Genomic DNA, 25,922 nt, shown 5'->3' with positions numbered 1-25,922 from the left:
ATGCACTGAAGGGACGAAAGGGATCATTGCTAGCCCCACAACGTGAATTGGCAATTAAAAAATGAAGGATTGAGGACAAAAGTGAAAAGGCGCTCCTGTCCCTCTCCAAGGGACCAGAGCGAAGTTATTGGCATTCACTATTTTCTACTTGGGTGTTAATATCCTCCAAATCGCATGAAATGCCAAAATCATCAACTTCGAAATATTTGAAAAAATTAATTAAATTGGCATTTAATAAATTAATTTTGGGCCTCAAAAAATCGAATTTCTATTATAAAGGCATTTAAAATTAATTTTTGTGAAATAAAAAATTAAAAGTTGAGTGCACAAGGCATTATTTTGCCTTTATTTGGCAAGTCGGCTTACTCCTTTCGAGGTTTTATTTATTATTTCACCTTTTATTTGCTAGGTCGGCCTCATGGGTAAGTAGAAGGTGAGCGCTCTATATATTGGGGGTGTTTTTTCACAATTTAAATCATTCAATCATCCTTTCAAGTGCGAAATTGGAGAGCTAATTGAAGGTGCGAAATCTAGCTGGAGTGGAGCGAATTTCTACTAAGTGTGGAGACTAAGGAGGGCGAAATTCATATTGAAGGCTATTGGAGAGGCGAATTTCTTGCTAGATTGGAGGATAATTTCCAGATTTTTGAAGACATTTGAAGGCGAATTTCCAGATCTTGAAGAAGCTAGTGGAAGGTGGAGTTCTTTTCCAAGCTAAAGGAGGCGCAATTTGTTCAAGAGAAGGCTTTGATCTACACTTTGCCTAGCGAAATCTATTTTTTTTACATCATTTCTTAGAGTTTAAAACTCAAGAGGAGGTATGGCGAAATCATCTTGACACCCTTGTTCAAGGTTTGATTTTTTAGACATTTGTTTTGGAAAATCTAAGTATTGCGTAGTTAATTAGGAAATGATAATTCAAAGATTTATCATAAAGTTTCCTAATTAAAATCTTGAATCTTCCTTTTAAAGTTTAATTTTTAGATTTCAAGATATATTACTAATTTTGAAATGTTGTGTAGGTATCAAGATGGCGACTCCAAAGCCCGGAGGATCTACAAGTCGGCAGGTTCTCATCAAGGACGATCAAGCAAGGACAAGGGCGACCTCCTCCAGCCTAGCATCGACAAGGACGGCCTTCTTTGGACTAACGTCATCAAGGGCGACTTCTCCAATCCAGTATTCCAAGGCGAGGTACATCAATCATCCTGCACATCAAGGACACAAGAAGTTAGAACAAGGGTTCGTTGAAGAAGCAAATAGTTCCAGATGAATTAATTAAAGCTAGCTTCTCAACAGCATCAAGTTGAATATTTACTAGGTTACAAGTGTCAGACGAGGTGGCATCCTAGTCATCACTTCTCCAGTCAGTGTGGTCCACCTCAGCATTTCCAGATTCAATGTACCTAACTCATGGAAGGTGGCACAAACTCCGATGTACCTACCCCAGCTATCCATTGGTGGAATTTTCTAGAGAGGACATGTGTCCAAGCAATACAATTTTATCATTGGTCAAGCATTAAATGTTATGTAATGGTTGTAACAAACCCTAATTAGGGTTTTCATTGTTGAATCTTGGCCATTGATCTCGAATTGATCTAAGCCATCGAATTGTATTGAGGGCACTATATAAGCCCTGGCATTTCATTTTGTAAAGAGAGTTAGAATATAGTTGGAAGCAGTTAGAAGACAGATAGAGAGTAGTTAGAAGGTGATTAGCTAGTTGATAGAATAGCAATTAGAGTAGAATAGAGAGAGAAGGCAAAGATTGTTGCCAAGATGTTGTAAAAGACTTGTAACTTCATTGAAGAAATGGTGAAATTTATGGGTCGATTCGACAATTTGTATGGTCTCTATACTTCTCGTATTTGATTTCATGTTATTAGATGAGTGGAAGAAATGTGCTTGATTGATGGTGGAATTTGTATATCCATACTACTAGCAGTTTGTTGATTGTAGACTTGCCTTGTGTAGTCAACTGGAATCATTCAGCTTAAGCTTAACTTCAATTGTCGCTTCTTCATTGATATGCATCAACCTGATGGTGTCTATGCCTGCAGTGATGATTTGAACATCATAAAGCTTTCCTTCGAAGATCGCACTAACCTTGTGGAGATGGTCCTGGGATGTCAAAACAAGACTTAGTTAGAATTCCATCAAAGATCATTCATTGCTCTTACATTCTTAGTGTTAGGATTAGATCCTTTCCTCGCCCTCATCTTTTTTTCCTTTTTTCAAATCAAAGCTAGTAAGAGCCTGTGTTCCAGCAATATTCAAAGCAGATCAGACGTTCAATCATCAAATGTAAGTCCCCTTGTGATTCCAGTAAATCACATCATACCACAGAGAGCTTATCCACACGTAGAGATCCTACATCGAAGAACCTTGGAGTCATCCTGATTGATCCTTTTTCGCGATATCTTCAGCAATCAAAGGCTTTATTCAAGAGAGGATAAGGTACCCTTGGGTATTTTACTCTGTGTTTGATTGTGTACAAAATACACGTCAACAGTACCCAATGCGAATTCCCTTTGAGCAATGAAAGAGTGGACTGTTTTCCCTTGTAACAGTGCATTTTTGACACTGCAGGTCTGCAATAATTGAATACATGCAGATGAGCCCTCAGCGGGGTTGTGTGTAGTAAGCAGAATGTCAAGCGCTTCCTTCAGCTAGCCTTCTCTACATAAAGTTGTCAGATTAAGATGAGAAGTGGATATGATCCGAATTATTGAATCGGATGACAACACCTGAGTGAGAACCTGCGGTATTGTAAATTCTGTTTACAAGAACTAGAAAGCATAGAATTGAAGCAAGCGAAAAAGTAATCTATTCCATTCGAAAATCCAACATATAGAAGTTCATGAGATTCCAAGGGTCACAAAAACCCCTTGAGAATCGAAGTCCAACAATCACATTTGTTTATTACATAATAAAATCTAAAACCTACGAAAATTTCAAAAAACTATATGAAATTTTATCACAACTTTAACTAGGCATAACCTCGGGACTCGAAATTACAAGCCGTTTAACTCGTTGGAAAGGTCTCCAAGAGTTGTAGGCGAAATCTTGTTTCAAGGGCTAAAAATGCCCTGAAGGCCTTCAAAAATGCCATTTACTAATGTCTAGAAAAACTAAAAAAATATGAAAATATTTTTTTCAATTATTTCAGATTTTCTTCTGATCATTACTTCCCCCTTGGAAACCAATGGGCCCCATTGCATCAACACTCTGAATGAGATGAGATCTTGAAGCTGCTCTCTGGTAAACCACTTTCCTTGTTGAGCAATCTGCCCTACTCGAACCACTTTGTACAAGTAAATCTGCTGCTGTTTGAGTGTTTTCACCATGGTGTCCACAATCTGATCGCATTGGAATGGGGTAGCTGCATTTGGATTCAATTATGTAGTGGATATTGTTTCTGCCACATCTGCAACATCTAATAGTGGAGGAAAATATGGCTTCAAGAGTTCCACATTGAAGACTGGATGAAGACCCAAAAATGGAGGTAAATTAAGCTCAAAAGCATTATCACCAACTTGCTTGATGATGGTGTATAGCCCATAACTCAGAGGACGAAGCTTCCTATTGGTACCCTGCAATCGTTCCTTCTGGATATGCAACCACACCTTGTCCCCGACTTGAAAATTATGAGGAGTACGATGCTCATCATGTCTCTCCTTATACTTCTTATTGGTGTGTTCCAAAATTTCATGAACTTGTTGTTGTAGATGATGAATTCTATCGATGAACTGGGCTGCCTTATCTTCCTGCTTACCAACACGTGGAACCAGATCAGGTTGAAGAAGTGGTATGGCAACGTCCATGGGTGCAAGTGGCTGATAACCAAGACAAACCTCAAATGGGTTGTGGGCAGTTGAACTATGAATTGCCCTGTTGTAGCTATGCTGAACATATGGAAGACTTTCATCCCATGTGCGGGGATGTTTTGAGTGGTACATTCGTAGGATGTGTATGATCATCTGATTCACTACCTCTGTTTGGCCATCTGTTTGAGGGTGGAAAGCAATAGACTTTGTTAATTTTGTGTCCATATTTTCCCATAGTGTAGACCAGAACTTACTAAGAAACCTATTGTCCCTATCCGAGATAATGGTATTCGGCAGACCAAAATGAACCCAAATGTATTCAAAGAATAGCTTTGCAGTGTCCTCTGCAGAAATTGTTTTTTTACATGCCACTATTACTGCCATTTTTTAGAACCTATCTACCACAACATACACACAATCATGGCCTCTTTTGGTGGTAGGAAGACCAGACATAAAGTCCATAGAAACTGAGTGCCAAGGTTTTTCAGGAACAGGAAGTGGTGAGTATAGCCCAAGTTTACGATTGGCAGGCTTAGCAATAGCACATGCGATACAAGCTTGAATATATGAAATAACATCATTTCGCAATTTTGGCCAATAGAAATACTTTTGAAGTATAGCAATAGTCTTACCTATACCAAAGTGACCGGCAACCTTACTATAGTGAGCTTCCCATATCAACTTTTTGCGTTCTGCATTGGGCACACAGATTTGGCCAAGGTGACAAAGCATTCCATCCTGCAAATAGAAGTCATTCACTTAATGTCCCTTCACTAATTGATTATAAACATCTACAAATTCAACATCGTTCTCATACAAGCAAGCTTAGGCTTCGGTTTGATGACCACATGAGTTCAAAACCATACTTATGGCTGCAATTGGAGGCCTGCTCAAACAGTTCGCTACTTTGTTAGTACTTCCCTTCTTGTGGCGAATATTGAGGTGAAATTGTTGAAGATATTTTGACCATCATTGATGTCGATCATTCTGCAACTTCCCTTGTGTTTGCAAAAATCTAAGGGGTTTGTGATCTGTGTGGATGACAGTCTCCTTACCCAAAATGTAATGTTTCCACTACTTACAGGCTTGAACAATAGCATACAGTTCCTTGTCGTAAGTAGCATATCGACGCACTGTATCAGAAAAAGTCTGACTGTGATATGCAACTGGATGACCATGTTGCATGAGGACTACCCCTAGAGCATATTCTGATGCATCTGTTTGTATTTCAAATGACTGTTGCAGGTCAGGAAGAGATAAAACTGGTGCAGAACATAACCTTCGTTTTAGCCCCTCGAATGCTTCTTGTTGAGCACTTGTCCATTTAAACTTTGCTTGTGTCCCCCCCCCCCTCAATGACTGATTTAGAGGCCAAGACAGATGGGAAAATCCCAACACAAATCTACGATAAAAGTTTGCCAACCCGAGGAAACTCCATAACTCAGTGAGATTTCTAGGAAACGACCAGTCCTTAATCACTTGTATCTTCTCCGGATCAACATGGACACCTTCACTGTCAATAACATATCCCAAGTATCTGATACTCTGCATACCAAAGGAGCACTTTTCTTTGTTTGCATAAAGCCTATGATCTTGTAAGGTTGAGAGGATTTTTTCCACATGTTGCAAATGTTCCTCCCAAGTTTTGTTGAAGATGAGTATGTCATCAAGATATACCACCACGAAGGAATCAGTGAATGGTCTAAGTATATCATTCATCATTCTCATGAATGTCGCTGGAGCAATTGTTAGACCGAAAGGCATCACTAGCCATTCAAACAATCCCTCTTTAGATTTGAAAGTTGTCTTCCACACATCGGCTGATTCAATTGGTACTTGATGGTACCCTAATTTCAAATCAATTTTGGTGAAGAATCGGGCCCCTCTAAGCTGGTCCAAGAGGTCATCTATCCGGGGAAGTGGATACCTATTTTTGACTGAAATTTTATTCAAGGCCCTATAGTCAATACAAAGCCTCCAGGTTCCATCATTTTTCTTTGCTAGAACAATGGGGCTGCCACAGGGTGATGCACTTGGACGAATATGTCCCTTCTCAATCAATTCTTGTATTTGCCTCTTAATCTCATTATTCTCTAATACTGACCTATGGTAGACTGGTTCATTAGGTAATGGAGTTCCTGGTATCAAATCAATAGTATGTCTCACTTGGCAGTGTGTAGGTATCCCAGTTGGTAACTTAAACAGATTTTCATATTTCATCAAAATTTGATCCATTGATATTTTCTACAGTGTTATGGTGTTTGTGATGGTATGGGAATTATAAACTGATTTCCTTTCTTCTTCAGAACGAATCATCAATAAAATGAATGTTCTCGTTTTGGCAACCAACCTCTTACATTGCTTGGCACTAATCAAAGAGGTAGTGTATGCAGGGCTTACCTCTGGTATTCGGTATTTCTACTCACCTAATTTGATGGTCACGCTGCAAGTGTATGCAGGGCTTACCTCTGGTATTCGGTATTTCTACTCACCTAATTTGATGGTCACGCTGCAAGGCCTGGACTCATAAACACCATGTCACTGGTACATATATGGTTGTCCCAATAGAACATCACAAACATCTAAGGGAGCCACATCACAGATTACCTCATCTTTGAAAGGCTTTATGGAGTATGAAAGGTGACACTGCTGGTGCACCTGGATATCTCTTCCTTGACTAACCCATCCCATTGAATAGGGTTGTGGGTGGGTTGTTGTTTTCAGATTCAGTCTCTTCACAGTCTCTGCTAATATTAGGTTCTTTTGACTTCTGCTATCAACGATAAAGTGCAGGGCTTTTCCTCCTACCCACACTTGTGAATGGAACAATCTCTCCTCATCCTCCTGGAGCAATATCCTTGTAGTAGCTACCATGGCATATGGATCAGCCTCAATAACCTGTTCATGATTTCCTTCTGTGCAAGTTTCTGCCACCTTAGATTTTGCCTTGTCTTCATGCGTCTTCATCATTAAGATTTTTATGGTTCTGCAATCATTTGTATTATGCGAGGGACTCTTATGGAATTCACACCACATACCATTTTCTTGTGTCTTCTTCACACTCCATGTCTTTTTTGTTGGTGAATTGGGAGAGGGGTCCTTAGACGTTTGTTTCCATGTAGTTTTGCCACCTTCACCCTTCCATCTGTTGTTTGCAAAATTATCCCTCCTTCCTTTCTGTTTGAATTTCTCCTCACTTTTGGTAGCAAATTTATATGCACTAGGTAAAGTCTCTATGTTTAGGAATTCCATTTCGGTTTGGATGTACCTGTGGAGTCCACTCTAATATTTCAAAACTCGGTGCTTCTCACAATCTTTGATGCCAAGCTTTGCTGCTAAGGCATGAAACATATTAGTATATTCTTGAATAGTTTGGTCCTTCTTCTGTCGAAGCAATTGCCATTGCATATATTTTTGTTCATATGTATCAATAGGAAAATATTCTTCCTTTATGTGCTCCATGAATTCTCCCCATGTGGGTTTTTTATCAAAAATAAAAGTGCTGCCATTTTTTGCTGCCTTGGATGCTAATTTTGCTTCCCACAAATCTTTCACATGATTTTCAGCTTTGAGGAGAGCGAAAGTTATCTTATCTTCATCTGAAAACTGATTGACAGAGAAATATCGTTTTGAAACCCAATCATCAACAACATCTGCATCGATCTTTCCTTGAAATGTGGGTATATCAAAATTCACTTGCACCTTGAATGGCGTATACCCTGTGAATGGTGGGTTTGCTTGTGACCCATGACTTTCCAGCATTTGCTTGAACTGCTCCATCATTTCTTCACGTTGTTTTGTTAGTGCATCTGCAACTAATGCTTTAATGTCATCATCGATCTGCAACTTAGCCATCTGCGATCGTGTGCGTCTCAAAGGAAGGTAATCTGAAGGATTCCTTGTTTCCAACCCCAATCTTTGATATGTTGATCGCGTGTGATATGACATACAGGAGTGAACTTGCTCTGATACTACTGATCCGAATTATGGATTCGGATGACAACACTTGAGTGAGAACCTGCGGTATTGTAAATTTTGTTTACAAGAACCAAAAAGTATAGAATTGAAGCAAGCCAAAAAGTAATCTATTCTATTCGAAAATCCAACATATAGAAGTTCATGAGATTCCAAGGGTCACAAAAACCCCTTGAGAATCAAAGTCCAACAGTCACATTTGTTTATTACATAATAAAATCTAAAACCTACGAAAGTTTCAAAAAAACTATATGAAATTTTATCCTAACTTTAACTAGGCATAACTTTCTGCTCGGGACTTGAAATTACAAGCCGTTTAACTCGTTGGAAAGGTCTCCAAGTCTACATCACCACAATGATATTGCCATTGGTAATCCTGGGAGAATTCTCACTTGAAGCCGAGATGATAGCAAAAAATCAGGTTGTGAACTCTTCCTCAGGTACGCTCCTCCTACTCTTTTCCTCTGAATAATGGTCCCGCTGATTGCCATGATCTGGTTAGGTGCTATCTAAATTGTATAGTTGTATTTAGGTATATCTAAATTCTCCCTTTCAAACTGATTATGACTTTAAGTTGCTTGCTTTCCTTACCAATAATGGTAGTTACAAAGCATTAGATCATAACCCCGTTGCCAAGATCATGAAGGATGTGAGAAATAGTATAGCTCTTTCTTCTTTTCTTGATAAGATCAAGAGAAATTGCACCCTAAATAGAATTTCTTTAAGGCCTATCGTAAACATCTCCAACTTCCCTACATACAAGATTGTCTCCTAACTCACTAAGAAAATAAAATTGTCTCTTATCTCACCAAGAAAATATGCTCCCTCATCGGAAATTATTGTTTTCACCAATTAGCTCTCCCATTTTGTTGAGTTTGTCAAAGATTAAAAAGGTGAAAAATAAAAGACATATTGGTCAACTCTAATGTCATCACTAGATGCAATACTAGTGATGAAATGACTTCCCCAATAGAGCTGCCTTAGGTCCACGTATTTCACCTTCCAAGAAGTAGTATATGAACAATTGTAGGTATAACTATGGTCCTCTTTCTTTTTGTAAATAACATTTTTAAAAATATAGCTCTCAATTTCTTTCACCTTAAACTTAGATGGTAGAAGTGTTACATCACGATGACATCAATAATTCTTAGAAGGAAAACCCTAAAATTTTGAAAAGAACAATTCTAGTCTCATTTACATATTACTGAAAGCATTAATTTCATCAAAGAACTTGAAATCAATAGTTCCAAACTCCCCTTTCCAAAAAATCCTTCTCATTAGAAAACATGGTGGTGGTGGTTCACAAAAAGCATTAATTTCACCAAATAACTTGAAATCAATAGTTTTGAACTCACCTTTATAGAAAATCCTTCTCATTAGAAAAACATGGTAGTTCCTTGGCCTATTAAGTGTGTGGGTAAGATATCTCCCTTGCTAAAAATTTGTGTCATTTTAAACATGTTGATTGTTCCCACAAATGTAATGTGTTCACCCTTACAAAGTTTGTGTATTTACTCAATCAAATCTTTTATGGAGTACATGTCTTTTGTACCTTTGGAAATGGATCCACTTGCTATATAATATATTTTTTCTCTTTTGCTAAACCTTTCAATTAGCCTGATTGGTCATTAGAGTGAAAATGTTATTTATAATCATTTTAAAAAGTTTAAAGAAAATGTCAAAATACATTTATTTAACACATTGTGGGTTGTAAGAAGTGGGATAAGTTGTGCATTTATAATTTTTCCAATAAATTTTTAGTCCAATTATTAAAAAAGTACATGAAAATACTTGAAATTTATGGAAAATTTATACAAGAGTGCAATAGTAATTGTGTATGGCTATGCGTCTTCGGACATGTAGTGTCGTGGTTAAAACACTTCGTTGGTGAAGCGGCCACAAAGGTTCAAATCGTTGCTGGGCCTTTGTGCTCACAAGGCCTTGTGCCTTCGCTGGGCCATTGTGCTCGCGGATTTGAACAAGTGAAGTGTGGGGATGAGGTCCCCCGTTTGTGGCCTCACTGATTCATAGTTCCAGGTCAAAAGCGTTTACCCCTTAAATAAATAAAAAAATTGTGTATGGCTATGCAAATTAATAGAGGGGTTTTGTTTGATTGTGTAGGGACCAATGATTTAAAATATTAGGTGTATATAACAAGATATCATATAAAGATAGGTGCATTATACATTTAATGAAAGCTCAATGTTTGAGGTAGGATATCGTAAAAAAAATTAACTTGTGATGCACAACAAAGATGACTGGAAAAGTATGTTATGACCATTTTCAGCATTATGTTCAATTGGAGGAAAATAATGTAAGTTCATATTGTCGGAATAGTACTTATCCATGTTCAAATGTCTAGATAAATGTTTGATGATTCCTGTCCGTGTACAAATGTCTAGATAAATGTTTGATAATTCCTCTCCATGTCTAAATATCTAGATAGGTGTTTGATAATTTTAGGGGACTTCAAAAATCTCTAAAGCTACATTCTCTATCTTGTTGATTTTTTATTTATTCAACTATGCAATGACTTAAAATCCTTTCACTAGTCTAGTATCTATTCATTTTTTAATTGAAATGAATGTTCACTCATATAAAGTTCTTGAATTAAATTTTTATTTGAATGAAAGTGTAGAAAGAATAGTGACATTTTATATATGTTTTTATTCTCTATTTAGATTCATGTGTGTTCTAGTCATAGGTGAAGTAAAAATTCATAAGAATTTGAATTTTGTATATGGGTTTATTAATCAAACTTTCACACGAGTTGTATCATAACCTGCTACTTAATTTACTTTCTTCAAGGATATATGATCCAAAAAGCAAGTAATACAAGTATAGAGGACATATAGAGATATCCTTTTCGGATGTCTTTATGCTTACGATTTAGCTAAGTCCTATGGTTATTTTGTCTTTATGTATCCTACAAAGGTCTCTAGGAACATCCCTCTTTTACCCAAGCAAATCTAGAACAGTAGAAGAATTATATTTATCTTCTTAGTTGGTCAAAGCCACATGTAGTCTAATGATTAATTCCACATGACTCTTATCCAAACTTTGTTTCCCCATAATTATTAATTATGTTTTGTCTTCTAGAGTTGCTAAATGTAATTTTGATGGCCAAGAGAGTCTTTTGAAAGACTACCCATAAATAACTTTACCTTCATTCATTCTCTCACCACAACCCAAACTAAAAAATTGGTGCCTTAAAAACTTTGCCCACTAGGGAATTCTAAATTTTTTATAAGGATCATATCAATTAAGAAATTTTCTATCTCACCAAAGTTTTTAAATAGAATTTTTACAAGAGCATTCAAACAAACCAAAACAAACAAACAAACAAATCAAGTTTTCTTACTTTGCTTAACTCTTCTGAAACTATCTACTTGATCATGCTTGCACGATCTCACTTTCATGCTTGGGAATTTCATCCTTGTGATTTATTTCACCTTAAATATCCTACCTCTTAGTAGTCCTTGGTCTTAAAATGTGAACGTGCGCTTGTTGTAGCATATGCTTGATGATGTTATTTTGACTTTGTGATGTCCTTGCTTGATCTTGATCTCCCTTTTGCCTATGCTTTGATTATCATGTGCAAGTTCATCCTCTTGCTTAGGAATCTTCCTTGAGATGCACTTCTTCTTGATGATATTTGATCTTTGCCATAGACTTGAACTCCTTGCCTTGATCCATGTTGCAGTGTTCCTCATCCAAGATTGCTTCCTTGTACTGACACTTATTCTTGGATTTCCGAAGGAAATTCAAGATGGCCAAATTTCCTCATCTTCATTGAGATGCCTTAAACAAGATCGAACTATTGAATCCTTCATGCATTACCAAGTTTATGTAGTCCCTCTATATTGCAATGTTGATCACCTCCTCATGTTGCCATCTTGAACTCGTGGATCTTGATGTGTAAGTCTTCCATCATGTTGTAGACCTTCATTCTCCTTGCCTTGATGTAGATTCCTTTGATGTTGCAATTCTCTAAGTCCTCCATCCTTGCCTCAAAACTTGATATTGACACACTCAATTCACTGGGTTGAGGCGCTCCTTGTTTGTAATGAAGTCCTCATAACCTAAAAGAAAGAAAAAAAAAACACATTGTGAATAGAATGCAAAACAAATAATAATGTATCACAATTAATGAAAATCAATTTCATTTCTCAATTCTGATCTGATTTTCTGCCTTTGCAACCTATGTTTGTTGGTGAAACTCTTTAAAAACCTGGTCTGAATTGCCCCCAAATTACCTCTGATTTGGATCATTTCTTGTTTGAAATTCATACCCTTCTGCCTGCTTAACGTCTAATCTTTGCCCCCTAATCGTAGGTCTGCCCCTTCTTATTAAGCCCTGAATTGATGTTGATCTGATGGTGGAAAGGAACTTAATCTCCATCTTACAGGCATCCTTACCGCTTTAAAATCACCTCCACCTTATTAGGCTGACCTAACCATCTATGTGTTTGAAATTTAATTAGATTCAAGTCGGCCAAGGCAATAACATTAGCTTTGCTTTGTCTTTCCTTCAAAAGGGCTGACTTGGGTTCTTAACCCTCCTTGAGCGGGTTTGATAAGGTTAAATGCACAAGACAAGTCGGTTGCACCTCTTTGTTTTATTTATTTTCCTCGCCCTAGGTCAGCCAAGTTGAGGGCATGTTAAAATTGGTTTATTTTACCTCATTTCATGAGCAAGTCAGCTGAAATTAAGTGTCATCACATAAGTGCATATAAATAATAGTCAAGATTGTACCTCAAAACATAATTCAAGACTTGAAATACATACTTGCTCTGTTCTGCATATAAATTTAGGTTTGAGTTTGTGAGTTGCAGGTTTGATTTTGCCCCGAGTTGACTGATTTCAAAGTATCAAAGGTCTGATTACTCATTTCATGGTCTGATTTTTCGTTTGTCAGATTTGATTATCTTGCTTTGACCTGCAATTTTCCTTCTGGAAAATTTTGAATTAAATGTGGGGGTGAAAAGGGACTCTTAATTTTCCCTTCATTTGTCATCTTCTCAAAGGTTGGAAATTCGATGTTTAGGAGGAAATTCTCATTTTTGAATTAAGAGTGCAAGTTCCACATCTAGGGGATTTTCCACTCTTCCTTTTAATCATCCATTAATCACCAAGACATTGAGTGGAAAATCGCACTAGACAAGGAAGGGTGGACAATTGCTACATAGAAGGAAGATTTTGATTTCCTTGTCTTTCATCCTGCTTTGTTGCATCTTACTTGCATTGTTCATCAATTTGCTTGGAGAGTGGAAAATCGAACCACACAAGGAAATTTCATTTTCAAGCAAAGGGTGGAATTTCGTGGTCTACAAAGAAATTCCACTCTTTCACCTTATTTTGCCTTGTAAATTTTCCCTTAGAGTGAAAAATCGACCTCAATTCTTTTTATTCAATTATACCTAATTTTTCACTCAATTTCATAGGGTGGAAAAATGACCCTGACAAGGAAGATCCCACTTCTCTTTCATTTTCATTTAACATTCAATCTGCATGAGTGGAAATTTGATGGGTACAAGTAAATGGTGATTTCCAATCTATCAAAGGGTGGAAATCAATGGTGGACAAGGAAATTTCACTCTTACTTGATTTTCACTTGTACTTGTAAATTTTCCTCAGGAGTGGAAAATCGACCCCTAGGAGGAAACTAGGAAGTTTCGCTCACCTTGACATCTTTTCTGGCGACTTTGCAACATGACAACATTTGACAATTTCTTACAACCTCTAGCAATTTGTCCCCAAACTCAATCCTAACACTCTACCATGGATTCCGAACTCAAACCAAACCTTTTCATACACAAAGGCTATAAACAAAGAAACCACTGCCAAGCCAGGACAACTAAACTTAAAACAATGACTCTAAAAAGAAAAAAATGGGGGTCCGCATTTGCAATCGGGCGATGTGTGAAACTGTTACAACACCAACTACCTTCAAACCTTCATCTCATTGGTATCAATTTAGAAATTTTATCATCCACCAGTTTTTGCAAAACCATAAATGAGTGATTGCATATAAATTATGATTTTATTTTTACATATACAAAAGTTATTTTCTCTAGCATCAATCTATATGCCTCATTATGTGAGTTTTTCAAGTGTCATGCATATTTGCTAATTACAACATAAACACAATTATATTATTTTTTAATTCATATATAAATCGTAATAGTTTTCTTCTAATTGAAACCAAACAGATTGAAATCAAATTAAATCAAAATATAATTGTGAATCATCTAATCTGTTAGCCATCTCACCAAGTAAAGGGATGACAAAATCAATTAGAAATATCCTATGATAAATGAGACAATATCTAATGCACTTATATAAAATTACGTACCTCATTTGGAATGTGCAATTTAATCTCAAATGGTTGATCTGGCATAGGCAAAAGATAATACAATTAATCAGAACAAAAGAACTATATGAAATGGCAAACATAGATTGTGAGCACTCCTATCCAGTTTCCTGCTGGTCAAGCATCTTTCCATTTAACTTAAGTGTTCCTCACCTTTTTCTTTTCCTCCATTCTCCTCCATCTCCTCAAGCTTTTCATTTCTTACATTTGCAGGTTTCCTGAGAATATTTCAATGGAAAGTCCATGTTATCGTAAAACGGGTCTTTTACAGATAGCCCAGCAGTCTATATAAGCAGTAAATCTGCATCTACTCTATGTATCTAAATTTATGAAGCCATAGCATGGTCTAGATTGCCAAGTACTCAAAACGAAACAGAAAAATAAAAGAAACATAACTTACTTTCTAGAAACTGAAAATAAAACATTTTCCCTTTATTGTTTCTGCAGGTCTGACACAGCACACATTGTTAAAGTGCAGGCTTATTTTTCAGATTGTTTCATTTAGCATCACCAATAATCTCCGCAAGAACATTGTCCATGTTTAAAATGATGGAAACTGTTTGCATCTCTCAAAAAAAATTCTCCTCCATCAATCTTGCAGATAAAATTTAGTTGCAGTGTGGCAATCAGGACATACTTGATGGTTCTCAACAACTCTATTAGTTGTTACGAGAAGCGTGTTTAACAAACCCAATGTGATTGCCAACTTTTCACTATGGTGGCAGAGAAATAATTATTTTTCTTCCTCTTCCACATCATTAGGTGAATTCTCGGATCTGGAAAATACCTGTAACTTTCATCTCCCAAACCCATTTCTCCCACTATGCACAGATTTCCTATGTCTGTGTATGCGATCTGTCTCCCACACAAAAATAATGTACCATTTTATTGCCTTCAATCCAACTACATCCAGGGATCTTTTTAATTCCTCTATCTTTCATTACTCTTCTTACCATTTGAACCTCACCCCACCTGCCCACCTCTGCATAGATGTTTGAGAGAAGAACGTAAGTAGCGGCATTTTTAGGATCCAAATCCAAAAGCAGCGTTGCTGTAAATACTCCTAAGGTTATATTCATATGTGATCTACAGCCACCAAGAAAACACATCCAAACAATAACCACAGGTCTAACTGGCATCTTAATGATAAAGTTTAAAGTGTCCTCAAGATAGCCAGCACGAGCAAGAAGATCAACCATGCATACATAATGATCAAGCGTAGGTGTAATACAATAAAGGTTACTCATGTGATTTAAGTATGTACAGCCCTCATTGACTAAACCTGCATGGCTGCATGCACAGAGAACACAAGCAAAGCTTACAGTGTCAGGATATGTTCCAGAGTGCTTCATTAATTCAAAGATTTTGAGAGCATCCTCGCAAAATCCATTTTGTGCATATCCTGCAATCATTGCATTCCATGAGATGACATCTCTTTGAGGCAATCTATCAAACAGTTCGCGTGCCTTGCCTATGCTTCCACATTTTGCATACATGTCTAGTAGAGCATTTCCAACCATAATATCTGATGAAAATTCTCCTTCCATTATGCTTTGATGGATGTCCATACCCTGTTCCAAAGCTCCCATTTTGCCACAGACAGGGAGGATGCTGGCAAAGGTTGTAGAATTTGGATTTACACTTGCCAATTGCATTTGCTTGAATGTTTCTAAAGCCTTTTCAATAAATCCATTTTGTGCATAACCTCTTATCATTGCATTCCATGAGATGGCATCTCTTTGAGGCATTTTGTCAAACACTTCGTGTGCCTTGTCTATGCTTCCACATTTTGCATACATATCTACCAAGGCAGTTGTAACTACAACATCTGACAAAATTCTTCTATCCATTATGTTTTGATGGATTTCCATACCCTGTTCTAAATTTCCCATTTTGGCACAGGCAGGGATGATGCTAGCAAAGGTTGTGTAATTTGGCTTTAGACCTGCCAACTGCATCTGCTTGAAAGTTTCTAAAGCCTTTTCTACAAATCCATTTTGTTCATATCCTGCAATCATTGTAGTCCATGAGACCACATCTCTCTGAGGCATTCTGTCAAACAATTTATGTGCATTGCCTATGTTTCCACATTTTGCATACATGTCTACTAGAGCATTTCTAACTATAATATCTAATAAAAATCCCCCTTCCATAATGATTTTATGGATGTCCTTACCATGTTCCAAAGCTCCTGTTTTGGAACAGGCAGGAAGGATGCTAGCAAAGCTTATGGAATTTGGTTTTACACATGCCAATTGCATTTGCTTGAACGTTGCTAAAGCCTTTTCAACAGATCCATTTTGCACATATCCTGCAATCATGGCGTTCCACGAGACCACATCTCTTTCAGGCATGCTGTCAAACAGTTCGCGTGCCTTGTCGATGCTTCCACATTTTGCATACATATCTACGAGAGCGCTAGCAATTACAACATCTGACAAAAGCCCTCTATCCTTTACGCTTTGATGGATTTCCATACCCTGTTCTAAAGCTCCCATCTTGGCACAGGCAGAGAGGATGCTGGCAAAGGTTGTGGAGTCTGGCTTCACACCTGCCAATTGCATTTGCTGAAAAGTTTCTAAAGCCATTTGAAAAGATTTACTTTGTACATATCCTGCAATCATTGCATTCCATGAGACCACATTTCTTTGAGGCATTTTGTCAAACAGTTCACGTGCTTTATCAATTTTTTCACATCTTGTATACATGTCCACCAGGGCAGTTGCAACTACAACATTTGACAACATTCCCCTATCCTTTATACTTTGATGAATGCCCATACCCAGTTCCAGAGCTCCCATTTTAGCACAGGCAGGGAGTACGCTGGCAAAGGTTGTGGAGTCTGGCTTTACACCTGCCAATTGCATTTGCTTGAAAGTTTCTAAAGCCTTTTCAACAAATCCAATTTGTGCATATCCTCCAATCATTGCATTCCATGAGACTACAGTTCTTTGATGCATTCCTTCAAACAGTTCGCATGCCTTGTCTATGCTTCCACATTTTGCATACATGTCTACCAGCGCAGTTGCAACTACAACATTTGACGAAATTCCTCTATCCTTTATGCTTTGATGGATGTCCATCCCCTGTTCCAAAGCTCCCATTTTGGCACAGGCTGGGAGTACGCTGGCAAATGTATACTGATCGGGTTGGATACCTGTTCGTTGCATTTGGTGAAACAGTGTGACTGTCTCGTGAGGATTCCCATGCCTTCTGTAGGCTGCAATAATCGAATTCCATGAAACACTGTCGCGTTCTCTCATGTGATCAAACACGTTACGAGCATCCACCAAACTTCCGCATTTCTCATACATGTAAATAAGCTTATTATAAAAAGTTGTACGTGTAGCAAGAGCAAATCCCCTGTGGGCGACGAAAGAATGGACCTTTTTCCCCTCTGAAAGCGCGTTCTTCAGAATGCAGATCTGCAATAATTGGAGATATGTAGAAGAGTCTTCAGGGGGGTTGTGTGTGGTAAGCAGAATGTGCAGTGCCTCCTTCAAATGACCCTCTCTACATAATGCTGCAAGATTGAGACGAGTAGAGGATGGCAATGGCAATGACATTTGACGATTGTAATTGAAGCGGGAAAAATGTGCAGACTTGTTCAGTCTACGTCTACGAAATTGCCACTGGTAAACTTGTGAGCAGACAATCACCAGTCATATTTTCACATTCTCAACTGGTGCATTCTCTTATTTTATTTGAAGGGTATTAAAGTTTCTTATTTTATTTGAAGGGTATTAATGTTTGGAATCACATTCTATGATCTATTATCTTTTTCATTTATCACTTTTTATTTTCATGATGTCATTTCTTTAACTATTTGTGTTTCTTAGGTTGGGTTCTTTCTTCCATCTTCTCCCTCCTTCCTTTTCTCTCCTTTCCTCTTCTTTCCTCATTTGTTGTCATCAACTATCTCCCATCTTCTCCCTTTTTCTATCATTTCTCTACCCATCTCTTAATTTATAATTTCTCTTACCAACTCTTGACTTGTTCATACCTTGTTCTCATCTAATTATTTCACTAAATTCCTTTCTAGTCTTTTTTAAATTTGCCCGCCTTGCCACTCCCTACTCCTACACTCCTTCCTTTTTTAGTTCTCTTTTTTGTGATTATCTTTAATTCTTGCTCACACCCTTTTATTTATTAAATTCCTTCATTTTTAATTTACTAATCTTTTGTATTAAGCATTAATTAAGTAGATGTTACTGCTAATATAAATATCTTTAGTAAATCTTTCTAGAAAATACCAAGTGATGTCAATATTATATCATGTTCTTTTAAATCTTCAATAATTAATTACTTATTAATCTTTAGCTTGCCATGTAGATAATTGGTCTAATTTATATTATACTTATGGTATTATTTTGTAAAGGTTTATCGAATGGTATTCTCATCTTGGGGATAGGCAAGACTTGCTAGAAGGGAATATGTAATGGACTACTTTTACATCTCTTTTGAAACGGACCAAATGTTGTCAAATGGAAGTACTTTGGGGATTGCCTCTTCTAGAAATCGGATAAATAATTGTTTATGTGGTAGTTAGGCCATAGAAAGATTTTTGCTAATGGGAGGATAATATTAGATGGACTGAGTTGAATATAGGCATGTACTCTATTAAAGTTGTTTATTTGGTGGGTAATGACTAGGTGGTTGTAGGGATTGGGCATCTTCCCTTTATTGACACAAGTCTTACCTTCTAAAGACCAAGGATTTGTCTAGTTAGTCCTTCACAATAGAGTTCAATCTATTAAAAAAACATGTACTATTTGGTCTTTCAAGTGACTAAGAGTGTCTTATGCATGGATGATAATAGAAGCATCAATCATTTATTTCTTTATTATCTTTTTGCTTCAAAATGTTGGTCATTGCTTTATACTTACCCTACATGGAGTAGAGCAATTCCTCAAACTTTGTTACAATTATTTCAATGTTGGTCATCTATATATCCCAAAACAATCTTTAATTTTCTTGGGTATGTCTCACTTTCTCTTCTAATGTCATATTTGGAGAGAAAAGAACAACATAATTTATTTCAATAAGTTATCATCCATTGGTGTGATCCTTCAATTGGATATGGCAATCAATAAACTTATTATGACAAAGGTAAAAGCAAAACTCAGAAAAAAATAGAATCTTCTTCTTGTGGGATGGTTTGATGCTAAAAGAATTGAAAACTATTGAAGGTTCCCCTATTTTGAGGTCACTAGTGACCGAACTACTCATGGTGAGGAAATGAAACTTAAGTGGGTCCCCTTCTTAAAAAATTGTGAAATTGAATTTTGATGGAGCTATGTGGAGTGATCTAGGTGTTCCAAGAGATGGATGTTTCATTAGAGACCTAATAGGTAGAGTTGCGGTAGTAGCTTCTAGGAAAATCAATATGTGTAATAATAATGAAGTTGAGGCATAAGCATTGTTTTCAGGTCTCACTATGGCTACTCAAATGTGTCTAGCTCATATTATTATTGAAAGTGACTCCGTGATAATGATAAATGTGATAAATGGCACTCAATAATCAATTGGATTTTTATAATACCTTTCAAAATTCCTAGGTATTTCATTAATATATTTCCTTCTTAAAAAGTCAATATTACTATCAATAGGTCATTGGGATTATAAATTGGCTAGCTAATTTGGCTATTGACATGTCTTTTGATAGAATGAGCATGCTAATTCGCTTGATAACTTTAATTTATGATCCTTCAATTAGATATGACAATCACTAAAACTATTTTGACAATAGTAACATAACTCTCACAAAAAATGGAAGTAGTTATCTTCATTGGTAATTAGATGTTGGAAAATTGAACATTATTGAATATTCTCCCTATTCATGGAGCCATTAGTGATGTAACTACTCATTTGGATAAAATAAAAGATAAGTGGGATCCCTTCCGCAACAATTTGTGAAAATGAATTTTGATGGGCTTGCATAAGGTAATCTAGATATGTCAAGAGACAAGTGTGACATTGGAGACTCAATAGGAAAAATATTGTGGTAGTAGCTTCTAGAGAACATAATATAGGTTTGCCTTTAGTACCTATATAGGTTTAGTGCGTCATTTGATACCATGGCTACCCAAGTGTGTGTGTCTTAGATTGTTACTAAAGGTAAACCTATGATAATGAAAAATTTGATAAAATGATGCTTAGTACTCAACTAGATATTAGATATTATCTTGCAAAATGTTTAAGTGTGGCTTGAATCTATTTCAGTTTTTGAAATTCAATATTGTTATCATGAAGCTAAAAGGGTGTAGACTCATTCACTAATTTATCTATTGAAATACATTTTGATAGTGTGTGTATGTGAGAAGATAGTGGATGCCTAGATCTATGTTTAACTACCAATACTTATAATATATAGATAACATGGTTATTCGCATTAACCACAAATTATGGAGGGTGAAAGGAACCAAGGATTTAGAATAAGTCTCACCTCATGTGGTTGAGACATGTGTCCTCAATTTGTGAGACACCTCTAGCATGCACATTTGTCACTCACTATCTAACACTTGTCAAGTGAGATAACAAGTGTTCCATTATTGGAGGATTAGTCACTTGTTTACTACTTGCCTACCTCCATTGGCTTGCCTATATATGCAAGTCTTCTATGTACACTCAAATCGTTTCTTGATAATATCATTTGGTTTATTGCAGGCATGTAATTTGTGGATGTTTATTTCTAGTTTTAACTTGTTTATCTTAGAAAACACAAAACTAGGACACAAAGAATACAAATGTATAAAGAAAAAGATAAATAAAAGGGTATGGCAATGGCAACATCAACAATTTAAAAAAAATTAAAATGGCTTATTAATTCAGTAACATCTCACCATATGACCTATTCCTAATATCAATTTATTTCATTGTATCCCTCATATATAGTTGAATTAAAAATAGAAAACAACACTTCTTTGTATGTTTGTGGGAAAGGTACCATTTAGAGAGGGAATGGATACTTCATTGATGTGTGTTTTTTCATAATTGAATAGTAACCTCCTCTCTATTAATCAAATTACAAACAATAGGACTAGGAAAACAAATGATTTTCAACCAAATTCAGTAATCATTTGAAACTTGTTGAGTACAAAAATTACAACTGTTAGAAAAGTTGATAGTTTTTCTTGTCTATATACATTCACAACCTTTTCTCCTGATGATTATTCTTCTATAGTATACTCATCCACATCCAATGTAGATAGTTCATCACTTGGTGCTACAGAGCTCAAAGGCACTTCGTAGAAAGCTTCCAAAGATTCTTCACATCAATACAATGTTGACTCCATTGAGGATATATGTAGTCACCTTTGATATATCATTATTTGTAGCATGACTAGCTTATATTTCATCATCCCTCTTTTGGAGGAAAGTTTCTTTCCATGGGGTTATCTTTCTTGCTTCTCTTTATGAGAGATCCTATTGTACTTGGTACCTAACATGGCTAGTAGTCGGGACCCATCACCATCTTGAATACATTACTCCCTAAGTTGAACTTAAGGTGGGTGTTGGTGTTAATAGTGACTTTATCAAACTAGTTGGATTTCAGCCAACCCAAAGAGAGTCCTATTCACTTTTCTTAAGTTTACAAAGATATTTTAGAGATTTGTCTCACCTCATGTGGTTGAGACGTGTACTCACTTTTTGAGACATGTTTAGCATGCATACTTGCCACCCTCTAAAACACTTGTCAAGTGAACTAACAAGTGTTTCATTATTGGAGGATTAGTCATGTGTCGTTTACTACTTGCCTATCTTCACTAGTGTGCCTACACATGCAAGTCTTCTATGAACATTAAAATCATCTCTTGATAATATCATTTTTCTTATTGTATGCATGTAATTTGTGAAAGTGTATTTCTAGTTTTTGCTTTATGATCTTGGAAATATCAACGTCATGTTTGCATGAAAACTTGAGGCCTATGAAGGTGTGTTTTGATATTATTGTAGGACTCAAAGATTAGAAAAAATGTCAAACTTCCAAGAACAAGTCTCGAGTCCAAGCGAAAGCCCAAGGTCCACATGTAACTTTAAGATTAGTCCATTTTTTTTAGTAGAGGTTGGATGTCAAAAGGGAATTCCAAATTAGAACTAAGCTCCATGTCCTCTTAGAACATAGCTGCATCATCAATGGGAATATGTTTGTAGATGAGGAATGTTTTGATTAGTTGAGGTGGGTTGGATTCTAAGGTGAATGGGGATAGATGATGGGTTTTTTTGTAAGGTAGGTGTAGCATGGCCCTATAAGAAATAATAGGATTCAAAGATGTTGAACTAGGGAAAGTGGAAAACACCTCTACTAGCATAGGATAATTGCTAAGGAGGTAGGTGGTTATTCATTTCTAGTATTCATATAATGGGTTTCAAAAAGTGAAGGTTACTATGGGTTTCAGTGTGGTGAAGTTATTAGGTTTGGATTGGTTGATGTCAGAAGTGACTATAGTTAGGTGTTGTGATGAATCATATAATGGGTTTTGAAAGGAAAATGTAACTACAATCTCTTTCTTACTAATATTACTTAGTTTTTATTGGTCAAAGCTATGGGAGAGTGTAGTACCCTCCTCTATAAGTTGTTCTAAGAAATGTGTTCTATTTGATTTTACAAGATGATCTAGATAGGCTTGATTAATGTCATCTTTATAAACTCAATAAATATCCACCATGTCTTCTTCATCTATTCTAACGTGGACTTGTAAAAAATTTCCTTGTCTATACTATTTAGTTACAAGGGGATTTGAATCATTTTTCTCCATATTCTTCTTTGCTTGCAACATAGTGATGGGTGTGATGAACCTATTAACTCTAATTTCTTTTTTTGGTTTTAAAAGTTGAACTAAGAAAAAGATTGAAATGTTAAAAGAACTATGGCTCAAAGGATGAGGTTTCTTTTTTCGTTTAAAGTGGGGAGGTTCTAATACAACAATGAAAAAAATACAAGACATACATATAATATTAAAATTAATTAGGTGGAGGTCTCAATCATTGTGGGCTCATGGACATCATCTATTGAGTGATAGATAGTCAAGGAATGAAATGTCATGTACCACCTATACACCCATTACCTTAGAGGCTAAAACCTTACCCAAAGTTATCTCTCTCTCCACAGTCTGAAAGAACATTGTTAGTAATTTCTCAAGCCTAACCAATCTCCAATGTACCATATGCAAGGATGACCAAAGGTCTTAAACTCTAGGATATATAGGCGACTAGGGGAATCACTGATATACCACAAGGGCATAAGAGGCTTACTTTGTGAATACGAAAGTACAATGATGCCAAATAGCCAAGAGAAGAGGGTAACCCAACCTTCTCCTTCACTTCTTCAAGGTATAAAGTTCTTAGGGGCTTATCTTAAACAGAAAAATTATAATTTTTCAAGAGGCATATTTTTTGATTTAGCCCTCACTCTTTATATGTTGTTGGAACACTAGAGTTCATGTTGTCCCCTTAGTGATGAAATCCAAGATAGGCCTCCTAAATATTTTTTTGGAAGAAGTTTTCTATTTTATTTTCAAGATCACGCAAGTGTGTGATACAAGAGTGTGTGTGTGTGTGCGCACACACACACACATGCACCTTTGGGATTATAAAATGATTTATTGATTGACCAAATTGAAATGTGTAAGTATATTTTAATCCCTAAAAGTAGTGATTCAAAAAAGACATTAAACAAACACAATGAATAAAAATAGAAAATAATCTATAAACAACAACCTTGTGATGGTCATCTTGTAAAACCATTGAGTTAGAATTTTTTGGTTTTTCTCTTTAGCTTAGAAAAATGATGGTTTTATGTTTCAGTCTCTAGCCAAGGATACTACATTAAAATATTATGCAAAAACACAAAAGGGAGTATTTCAATTTAAAAAATATAATGCACCATTGAATTTTTCTTGAAATTCTCATAATTTTTTAAATTGTCAAATTACAATCATGTATGTAAAATTTGAGTTCATTTGAAGATTTAAAATGAAATACTCACTTTTAACAATTTTATTTGATTCTCGATTTGTCATTTAAAGAGTGGTTTGATCCATTACATCCATCATGAAACTAGCTTTCCAACACTTGTAAAAAGTCCAAATTTTGATTAATTTTGCAAAAGATATAAGCATTTTTTTGAAGGTAGGATTTTTTAAAAATTAAAAGGATGGTGTGCTAGTGCTTAGCCCCTTCAACGTAGCTCCCAGTCACCAGTGGGATCCAGGCTAGGTCAGTGGTTTATAAACATAGGGGCTAGCCTTGAAGCCCCCACAAGCAAGTGATATAGAGAGGTATGGTCAAGGGATAAAGGTTGGTTTGGTGGATCCCTTGGTTAATCATGTGATCAAGAGATTTTGAAAATTAAAAAAATAAAAAATAAAAAATTATTATAGTCCTTTTGTTGGTTATATATTGATGCAAGATTATGGGTTAGTTTAAAAGTAAACTATGTGTTGTGTGTATTAAGTCCCATGAGTACTATGCATTTTCCCATGGGTGCATATAAGTATACAAATATATATTCATTGTATAACCATTAAGACTCCTATGTATATCGTAGGCAATGGTAAAAATATGAATATTTTTATGAGTATGTGCTAGGGTGTGGGTGTTATGTATACACTGATATTTGTGTATATCATAAAACATGTGTATACAGGTCTATCAACGGGCCTAGAAGGGTTAATCTTCCTGAAGTCCCAAATAAATTGGTGGTCTAGAAGCCTCTTGATCTAGGATGGATTAAGATAAACTTTGATGGTGCTTCATAGGGTAATCCTAGTCTGGTAGGTGTTGGATGCATTACATGTGACCACACAGGTAGAACTTTGGGTTGGAGTAGGCAGGGGATTGGAGTGGCCACTAACAACGTGGCAGAGGCTGGCACGACCTATTTGGCAATCTGACTTGGCAAAATAATTTCAATTGAATCGATTCACTTGGAAGGTGATTCACAAATCATAATCAATTCCACAGGGTGATGCACTTGGACGAATATGTCCCTTCTCAATAAAATTCTTGTATTTGCCTCTTAATCTCATTATTCTCTAATACTGACCTACGGTAGACTAGTTCATTAGGTAATGGAGTTCCTGGTATCAAATCAATCGTATGTCTCACTTGGCAGTGTGTAGGTACCCCAGTTGGTAACTTAAACAGATTTTCATATTTCATCAAAATTTGATCCATTGATATTTTCTGCAGTGTTGTGTTGTTTGTGATGGTATGGGAATTATAAATTGATTTCCTTTCTTCTTCAGAACGAATCATCAATAAAATGAATGTTCTCGTTTTGGCAACCAACCTCTTACATTGCTTTGCAAATAAAGTTAATTGATGAGGCGAAAATGAGAATTTTATTTATTGAAAATGAATATATAGCTCTCAATTAATAATAAAATATCATTTCATTAAATGGTAAGTGATGATAAATGTTCAATGATGTGACACACAATAAATGGTAATGAATGATAAATGTAATGATTAATTAATGATACGATAAATAACATTTAACAAATAATATGTTGATAGTCAGGATTCAACTATTAGGAGAAAAAATTTAGTGTCTACATGTATTATATTATGAAGAAAAAAAAAAGATGAAGGTACATCTTTTTATGATTTTTCATACTCTTTATAAATTGATAAATTAAGAGAACTTTAAACTTATTAAATTTTATTTTTCTTAAAAGAAAAATGTTAGTAAGTTTATTATAAAACCTTCTTTTTATTAAATTGTGTTGTCTAATTTTTAGAC

At 36.0% G+C, this 25,922-nt stretch overlaps 1 protein-coding gene across 1 annotated transcript in view; it reads right to left on the bottom strand.

The window, feature by feature from the left end:
- LOC131042830 (pentatricopeptide repeat-containing protein At4g13650-like) overlaps positions 1-25,922 on the bottom strand; it is a 73,265-nt gene that overhangs the window by 4,776 nt on the left and 42,567 nt on the right. Inside the window, exons 14-16 of the mRNA XM_059211837.1 lie at positions 14,577-17,826; positions 14,330-14,394; positions 14,159-14,196 (exon numbers count right to left, since the gene is read on the bottom strand). Coding sequence (XP_059067820.1) covers positions 15,013-17,826 — 2,814 coding nt within the window. The 3' untranslated portion in view covers positions 14,159-14,196; positions 14,330-14,394; positions 14,577-15,012. The remainder of the gene's footprint in view (positions 1-14,158; positions 14,197-14,329; positions 14,395-14,576; positions 17,827-25,922) is intronic.

Source organism: Cryptomeria japonica, chromosome 9, assembly GCF_030272615.1.
Source record: "Cryptomeria japonica chromosome 9, Sugi_1.0, whole genome shotgun sequence".
NCBI lineage: Eukaryota > Viridiplantae > Streptophyta > Pinopsida > Cupressales > Cupressaceae > Cryptomeria > Cryptomeria japonica.
This window is presented reverse-complemented; position numbering and strand designations above follow the sequence as displayed.